This window comes from Leptonychotes weddellii, chromosome 2 (assembly GCF_054177405.1).
Source record: "Leptonychotes weddellii isolate Sample4059 chromosome 2, ASM5417740v2, whole genome shotgun sequence".
Classification (NCBI taxonomy): domain Eukaryota; kingdom Metazoa; phylum Chordata; class Mammalia; order Carnivora; family Phocidae; genus Leptonychotes; species Leptonychotes weddellii.
In genome coordinates, this window is record NC_138370.1 from 110,527,875 (window position 1) to 110,537,676 (window position 9,802).

The 9,802-nt window shown below is 34.9% G+C and overlaps 1 protein-coding gene across 1 annotated transcript; it reads left to right on the forward strand.

Moving 5' to 3' along the window:
- Positions 1–8,100: 8,100 nt before the first annotated feature.
- On the forward strand, positions 8,101–9,514 carry LOC145720161 (elongation factor 1-gamma). Its single transcript, XM_081812133.1, has one exon. It carries the CDS (start codon positions 8,116–8,118, stop codon positions 9,427–9,429), a length of 1,314 nt encoding a protein of 437 aa, XP_081668259.1. The 5' UTR covers positions 8,101–8,115; the 3' UTR covers positions 9,430–9,514.
- The last annotated feature ends 288 nt before the right edge of the window (positions 9,515–9,802 follow it).

Below are 9,802 nucleotides of genomic sequence, written 5' to 3' on the forward strand. Positions count from 1 at the left end.
TTCCCGGTGAATTTCTTCAGGTTTATGTTGAGATATCATTTCCTTAAGAAAGCCTACTCCAAACTCTCAGGCAAGATCAGTTTCTCCCAATTTTCTATATATATATATACTTCAGTGTTATTTTTTGTTATATTATTTAAAACAACTTTGTGTCATTGATTGTTTTCTATCATAATGGGTAAAAAAAAAAAATGTCTGTTTTTCTAATAGCCTGGTGCTTGATAAGCATTCAATTAACATTTGTCAGAAAATGAATTAGCAAAATAGTATGTATGCAACTGATTTTTTTTTATTACAACAAAATGGGACAGGAAGATAATATCTGCCATGTTAAGTTTGAAGTGTTCATGTGAGCATGAACTGAGTCAATAGATGTTATGGCACTTTAATAATAATATAGTACTATATAAATATAATATAAAGATACATAATTAAATATGAATCTTGTTTCATATGATACATTACTAGGTAACATAGGCCTTATATGTTTTAATTTCATTAAATGATTTAATTTTGCTTGCTTGTGTGATCATTAGAAGTGTTTAACAATAATCTAGATGAGTTTGCTTTCCTTTATTTCATTCTAATTTTAAAAAAATTATGTGGTTATATTTTTCGTTTATACATAATTTTGTTATTTATAGTCAAAATAGACCTTTCGGTTTGACACAATCTTAAATTAAGATAAGATTAAGCTATTGACCTTTTATAAGTCTCCAATGACAATTTTTAATTTTTGGTAAACAAGATAAACAATTTTGAGAATTAGTGAAAAGTTGTGGAATGTAATAATTCCTCCTAAACTAGCATTTTGGAATTAAGTATGTGTGGATATCATTCCAGATGGTGACCTTTAATTTAAAACTTTCTGGGTTTATGCAATTTGAGCTCCTGAGAATTGCTGTCTACCAGCTGGTAGCAAGGCACCATTACAGAGTTAAAGGCAATCTAACTTCATTTATCATAGTTCCTAGGACTCATTTACACACACTTTTATTATCTTGCCAGTCACCAAGTATTTCATTAATGCTTACTTTTTTCTAAACACTAAGTATACAACAGTGAATTATACACAGTCTCTGTATTGTCAGGTTGCTTAAAATCTAGTGTGGAAGACACCCAATAAACACATAAAATGAAACAAATACATAACATAAATATAGTAACTCCAGAAGTAGTTAGTTCTATGAACAAAATTAAGTGGGAAAGAGAGTATTGGAGTAATATTGGAGTATTGGAGAAAGAAATACTGGAGTAATATTTCTGCAAATATTATGCAAATGAGGCAGCTACATGAAGTTTTAGGTAAAATGCATTTTAGCATATATTAAATAGTCAGTAATTGCTAAAGTGGTGTATGCATATAAACTGCATAAAACAATGATTGTGCAAAGGTATGGATAGGTAGGAATGAGCAAGTTATGTTCATTAGGATATTGTGATTTTTTTGGAGTCCAATAGAAAGTGATTCAAATAACATTGCAATCTCAGCTTCTTCTGTAAAATAAGAATAAGATACATTCATACTATTATCGTGAGTCTTTAAGCGTTTTATGTATATAACAGAATAACTTACATATGCTAGGAACTGCTTTTGAATATAATCTCTCTTTCCTTTTCTTTGGGTTTGCTGTAGTAGAATATCTCACATGATACAAATACTGAGTATTTTCCCAAGGGAAAAATATGATGAATATAAATTAAATTTCTGACTCCTGCTTTTTAATACCTTAAACATTATAAATAAATTAGAAGTAAAAAATTGTTTCTAAAACTTTGTAAAAAGATTATTGATTGGAGAGGTGCTTGTTTTCTGTTTACTCAATCTTCCTATGTTTTCCCTCTGGGTTCCAAATTTTTGAGTAGCACACTTAAACAATGATACATTGCCTTATTCGATCCATGAGAACAGGGCTGTATAGTTTTAAATTGGTCCCAATGGAACTAATAATACAGTCATTGGGGAATGTGCAACCAAAAACAAGAAAAGTTAATCTTTGGTCATAGCTATGATTCTAAGCAACTTGTTTATGTCTAGCATGCTTAATAAGAATATTAAACATATATAGATATATATTTAATATAAATATATATGCATATTTACATATATAAAATAATGGTTGTTAAATAATGATTAATAATATATATGGATAGCTTTACAGTATAATTGAATGTCTTCTTGCTTATATTTAGTAATTTCATTAGATACACAGAAAGGAATACTAGAAGTGTATGTGTATACATAAAAAATATGGATATAGATAGATAGATGTAGGGTAAAGATAAATATATGGAAGACCATACATTTGCACACAAATGTAACATAAACATACCAACACTACTAATTTAAATGTATGAATATGCATTTGCTCTTTTGGTAGAACATTAGTCAATAATCTATTAGTTTTCAGTGTGGGTAAAATATGAGAATTTAGCCTTGTAGAATGGTTCTCTGGGTGGTATAACCTACAAATAAAGTGGTAAGTGTGAAGATCTTTTAGCAAAAGCTGGGGAAGCAAAACCAAATATAACTATTCTAATACTGTAGGCATCTACATTCATGTTGAGATTTGTGGTCAATACTTTAAAAATTCACAATGTGTAATCATGCTTTTTTTTTTCTTTTTTTTTTTTTTTTAAGATTTTATTTATTTATTTGACAGAAAGAGACACAGTGAGAGCAGGAACACAAGCAGGGGGAGTGGAAGAGGGAGAAGCAGGCTTCCCACTGAGCAGGGAGCCCGATGCGGGGCTCGATCCCAGGACCCTGGGATCATGACCTGAGCTGAAGGCAGATGCTTAACCACTGAGCCACCCAGGCGCCCCTAATCATGCTTTTCTAATAGTAATAGCTTTTTCTTTCCTCTTCGGAGAAAGTAATGATTTTTCAAAATTAGAATGGAAGGAAACTTAAAAAACAAAAACTTTCAGATTTAGTACTGCAACAATGGCTTACTTTGCCAGATGTGTTCTGGTTAAGGGCTAAAGCAATCAAATAAGCAGTTCAGAAGACTAATGCCTCCCTGTGGAAATGCCATTGTATTTCACATAGAAAAATGTCTTGTCTGTTTCTATGATCAAAGCTAGTATTCATGATTGATATCTGATTAAAGAGAGAGATATGTATCACATAAACTATAATGAAAATTAAGTATTGTGAAGAAATTGACATATTATTTATAAAGGAAGGTAATCCATGATGAATGTGAAATCAGTACTTTTTCAACTGTAATACTACATATGTTTATTAGAGCTCAGGGGAAAAGGCAGATTTTATTAGAAATGGACAGGCCTAAAAGCATGTCTGTTAGTACACCAGAGTCATGCAGAGTTGATGACCTTATTATTGAGCAATTGTGTCCATCAGACATTTGATATCTCTAATATTTTCAGTGGATAAATTAATAATATTAATAATTAATAATTAATAAATTAAGGATAAATTTAATTTTTCAAAATTAGTGTTACTTAAAATTTGAAACGGAAAATCTGTAAATTGAAACAATTATTTCAGGCCTAATTTTTCCACATGTGAATTCATAAAAAAACAACAGTTTTAATGTCCCAAAACAAAGATATAGAAACATAATTTTTATCTTTTTTTAAGGAACAAAACTCAAATGCTTATTAGAAGTGAAAGAGAGTTTTTATAAAAATCCAAGAGAGGCATTTCATCTACCTTAATACTGTGTACTTGTGTTGAATTTAATTCAGCTATTCAAATATAAATGGAATGATTTAATAAAAATCATTAAGAATATTAAATAAAAAATGAATTATAAGAAAAATGAAAGGAAATAATGTGTTAATAATGAAAAAATTTCCATATTCACATTATGTTGTTAATGTCAGTAGTGATTGCTTTCATTATTCTCTTTATATTTACTTTTTACTATTCTCCTTCATATCGTAGTCTCAACATCATATAGCTTTTAACCAAAGTAACTAACTTATCTTTCAAAAAAGCCCCATAAGCCAGTTATTTGAGAACAGCTGTCATACATAAACATTTTAGCAGACTTGCAAAGATCATAAGCCCATAAAATAAAGCCCCACACAGCCACACACTTCCTTTTACACTTTCTTAAATAGTAAAAATGAATAATGATAATATTACTAAATATTTTTAATATAACCCAAATATATAATTATAATTTTATTTAATTATTTAACAAACAGACATTCAGTAACATCTCACATGACAATGAATAGGTCCCTGCTTTTACTCCACAGAAATGACTAAATGTACAGAAAATAAAATCCAATTCCCAAAACTACTGCCACCAGTGGGGAAGCCATGTTTCAACTAGAATCAAAACTACACTTGGCCAAAAAAAATTTAAAAAAATAAAAACAAAATCAGAAGCAGAAAACAGAGAATCAGAGAGGAAGCAGAAGTAAAATTGTTTTTACTATTTGTGATTTACTCTGGGAACCAAGAAAATACATGCCTGGACTTAAACAGTCCATGAGGTATACAGTTTTGGGGCTACACAGCTTAATTGGCTCTACAAGATGAGTCTACTTGGACATCTTACTGCCAAAGCATAAATTTTTAAAGTTAAAAGCTCTTACACAGATAGAGTGAGCATGTGTCAGAGATTTATTTAATTCATAAATGAGGAAAACAATAAAATGGCAAGACTGGTTTTGTTCATTATAGAAATGAAGACACTGTATCTTAGGGAAGTTATTTGCTGAAAATCACATGGGAAATAAGTGTTAGATGTGGGAATAAGATCTAGGACAAAGTCTCATTTTACCACACATTCTCCCAAGTGAGATAATTCCATTCTTTAAAAACTTATTAAATAGTCTTCATGGTATTTAACTGAGATCATCAGGCCTATAACTTCTAATTTCTGATCCTGAATAGCTTGGTGATATTATTACATCTTTCTTTTGTATCATGTTTTATTAACATACCTTATATGTTCGCTAGACTTTCTGTAAGATACATCATACTTTTTATTTGCACTAATTCTTGTATCAGCTAAAATCATTAGATCTGATTGTATGTAAGCTACTATATTACAGTTTTATGGACTTTTTTATAGTAGTAAAGTTTATATATGAAAATACTTATATTATTTTTCAAATAGTGTGTATCAGAATTTTTTGATTGCCAACAAATATTGGCTCTGGATAATTCAAGAAGAGTAATTATTGAAAGATTGTCTGATAGTTCAAAGAATTCATGGGAAGCTGGATGTGAGCAGAAGCAGCACCCAAGATCAGGCCACAGGAATAACTTGGTTAGAATAGGAATTTGCTGTTGTTGTTAGCAGTGAATACTCTGGGGCTATATACACTGCTGCTAAGGAATATATTAAAATTTTAAATGAATAGTCATTTGTTTTTATGTAATTACATAACTTGTTCAAGATTCACAATATTGAGTTGAAGCAGCTATTGTCAAGCTGGATCAGATGTCTACTCCATAAGTGCTGGGAGGTACATAACCCATTTCAACTTTCACACTGGGAGGCAGAAGTCTCAGTAGGATTTTCCCCCTGTATAGAAAGTGAGGGTAAATGAATTTTAGACAAAAAAAAAAAGTTCACCTTTCTGGGGACCTAACATTTATTCATTATATTTTCTTTCACAATTATATCTTTTTTTTATTTTTTATTTTTTTAAATTTTTTTTTAAGTTTTTTTTTTTTTAATTTATTTGACAGAGAGAGAGAGAAGACAAGTAGGCAGAGCGGGAGGCAGAGGGAGAAGCAGGCTCCCCACCTAGCAGGGAGCCCGATGTGCAGCTCGATCCAGGACGCCAGGATCATGACCTGAGCCTATTAACCGACTGAGCCACCCAGGCGCCCCTCACAATTATATCTTAAAATGACAACAAAACTACAACAAAACACAAAGTTCCTGCAAAACATAATGCAAACATCCCTTCCAAAGAGAACAAAAAAATGAATTTCTATGTCTAACTACAAGTCTAGGTATAGTTGGACATCTCTAGTTAAAGTTAAAATTACTTCTATATATTTTATAATTTATGGACCATTAAATATTGTTTTTGTACAGTATTGACAGAAAAATTATTTAAAACATAGAAATATTTATGACACAGCAAGATGGAAGATTGACGAAAGATTTTTCTTGTTTTTTTCTACTAGTCACAAGGCAATAGCCCTGATGTAAAATTCCCTTCTACGTTGCCCATCGTATGCACTCTCTACTGATTAGTAGTATCTTGCTGGTCAGCATTCTTTTTTTGGTAACACAAGCCAAGCCTTAATTTTGAGGGATGAGAACAATATAAGTTTATAGTAAATTATGTAAATTTACAGTACACTTCCAGTAAAACTTACCACTTTATAAAATAATATAACATTGTCTCCTAGGTGCATCTAAATATGTATTCACTAGATAAGATATCAATAATTTGCTATCCAAACCACTGTTTTTATGAGTCAGAAGACACTGTTGATGGTTATACTCAAACAACTGTGTACAGAGATTATCCGGAGCAATTCTAGAATGCATTTTTTATCCAATAAATGTCATTCCACTATTTTATACTATCTGTATAATATACAGTATATTAGAAGACATGAAACTCCAAAGGCATCAGGCCACTGATCTACTGTTTCTAGAAAATGAGAAATGTTTTGTCAGAGAATATGTGTTATCAGGCATTCAATATTCCCAAGGATGGTGCTGTTAACACACCTCCTTGTCACTAAATGTCCAATCTTATTCCTTCCACATCCCTGATCATTTGGGTCATCTTGTCAAAACCTTAGACACCAAGCATAAACCAGAATGTATCCTTATGTTAATCCATCTATCCTTCTGGGCTAAGGGGACAAGTTGGCCTGGTGGAAGATTGATTCTCTCCACTGTTCTTAAGAGACATTCCTAAATGGGAAAGGTATGCTCCCTAAATGATGATGGAGGCCTGTTGGGCAAGCCTAACATTATGGCAGGCAAGATGTATTATATACATCTTATTCAAGGGAGATAGCTTAGGTCACATGGTCATCTAGCGTGCCATTCTCTACTGGGACCCTGTAGTCAGTAAAAAATTATTTCTCAAACATCAGGCTCCTAGAACTATCCTTTTCATCCTCATCAGTCAATCTAGTGAAAAACAATTATTTTGCTATAAGAATGACCATTTCTGCATCTTTCAATACTTTTATGGTGATAGTAATCTTAAATTTTCCTATGATTGTGGTATTGCTTTTAGCTCACTCTTTTTGTACAAATAGGGAGCTCTAAGTGCCTTATGTGCCTTTTTCCTCTCATAATTCATGAATTAATTAACTAAATATATATTGAGTGCCCACTAGATGACAGGTATTAATTTGATATTGGGTAAGTAGCATAGAAAAAGACAAAAAAAAAAAAAGCCCCTCTTCTCACAGATCTTCCTTCTAGGGAGGGTATCATGTAATAAACTCACACACACACACACACAAAGAAAATTTTCAAATAACTTTCAGTAAACTGACTAAAGATAACTATGGCTTGATAAAATAGGCAGGGTAAGGAGTGAAAAGTAGGCATCAGGAAAGACCTCTTTGATGGTTTGGCTTTTATTTCTCAAACCTACAACTTTGCATTTTTGCTGTAGTCTTGGCAGAGTCTCCATGTGGGAAAATTAACTAATTGTGCTGGGTCTGTTTGCATTCTAGTTACCAACAGGGCCCTGTAGTTTCCATAGTGGCAGGTAGGCCTCAACTGAGGTCAGCAGATCGGAGGAGTTCCAGAAAATGAAAAGTGTGTAGACTTGCTTTGAAGAAAATAGCAATGTAAGGAATTTAATTTACCTCATTTGTAAATTTTGGATAACAATCTGAAATGAAGGCTAAGTGAGGTGACACATTTAACACATAATTTATGGCTTAATTTGGCATAGTTCAAGGCAAATGGTAACATTAAATGTTGGCTGTCAATAATATAAGAATAATGGATGATTATCTTGAGAAGTTAAATGCTCTATTACTAGTCATTGCAGATAAATTTCAATTGTTTTATTCATGTTTATTTTCATTTTGGTTGAACACTATCCTACTCAGATGGAACCCTATATTTTCTCTAGCACATAGTTTGTGCATAATAAAAAATAGGATATATAGCTTTTCTCTGCGGAATCACCATGGCGGCTGGGACCCTGTACACATATCCTGAAAACTGGAGGGCCTTCAAGGCTCTCATTGCTGCTCAGTACAGCGGGGCTCAGGTCCGCGTGCTCTCCGCACCACCCCACTTCCACTTTGGCCAAACCAACCGCACCCCTGAATTTCTCTGTAAATTTCCTGCCGGCAAGGTTCCAGCATTTGAGGGTGACGATGGATTCTGTGTGTTCGAGAGCAATGCCATTGCATACTATGTGAGCAATGAGGAGCTGCGGGGAAGCACTCCAGAGGCAGCAGCCCAGGTGGTGCAGTGGGTGAGCTTCGCTGATAGCGACATAGTGCCCCCAGCCAGTACCTGGGTGTTCCCCACCTTGGGCATCATCCACCACAATAAGCAGGCCACAGAGAATGCAAAGGAGGAAGTGAGGCGAATTTTGGGGCTACTGGATGCTCACTTGAAGACGAGGACTTTCCTGGTGGGCGAACGTGTGACACTGGCTGACATCACAGTTGTCTGCACCCTGTTGTGGCTCTATAAACAGGTCCTGGAGCCTTCTTTCCGCCAGGCTTTCCCCAATACCACCCGCTGGTTCGTCACCTGCATCAACCAGCCGCAGTTCCGGGCCGTCCTGGGGGAGGTGAAGCTCTGCGAGAAGATGGCCCAGTTTGACGCTAAAAAGTTTGCGGAGAGCCAGCCTAAAAAGGACACCCCACGGAAAGAGAAGGGTTCTCGGGAAGAGAAGCAGAAGCCCCAGGCTGAGAGGAAAGAGGAGAAAAAGGCTGCTGCCCCTGCTCCTGAGGAGGAGATGGATGAATGTGAGCAGGCACCGGCTGCTGAGCCGAAGGCCAAGGACCCCTTTGCTCACCTGCCCAAGAGTACCTTTGTGTTGGACGAATTTAAGCGCAAGTACTCCAATGAGGACACACTTTCTGTGGCGCTGCCGTATTTTTGGGAGCACTTTGATAAGGATGGCTGGTCTCTGTGGTACGCTGAGTACCGCTTCCCTGAAGAGCTCACCCAGACCTTCATGAGTTGCAACCTCATCACTGGAATGTTCCAGCGGTTGGACAAGCTGAGGAAGAATGCCTTTGCCAGCGTCATCCTCTTTGGAACCAACAATAGCAGCTCCATTTCTGGAGTTTGGGTCTTCCGAGGCCGGGAGCTTGCCTTTCCGCTGAGTCCAGATTGGCAGGTGGACTACGAGTCCTATACATGGCGGAAACTGGATCCTGGCAGCGAGGAGACCCAGACGCTGGTTCGAGAGTACTTTTCCTGGGAGGGGGCCTTCCAGCATGTGGGCAAAACCTTCAATCAGGGCAAGATCTTCAAGTGAACATCTCTTGCCATCGCCTAGCTGCCTGTACCTGCCTTCAGGGAGATGGGGGTCATTAAAGGAAACTGAACATTGAAAAAAAAAATAGGATATATAAATGAATAGAACAAATAATTCATAAAATAGCAGAAAAATATGAGTGGCCTCATTCTCCCTGGGTCTTCATAAACATTTTACCATTAACCCCAAATGCTTTGCCTTTTAAACATTTCCTTATCTTTCTGTATTCATATTTCATTTTACCTTTAGTCTTCTGACATCGTTATTAGACATTGTTTAATATTTTAAAATTTACCTTTTATTTTGCCTCATTCCTCCTACATTTTGTCCAAGTCATTTTTATATCTGAGCTCTCCAAAGAGCTCTTTGTGTC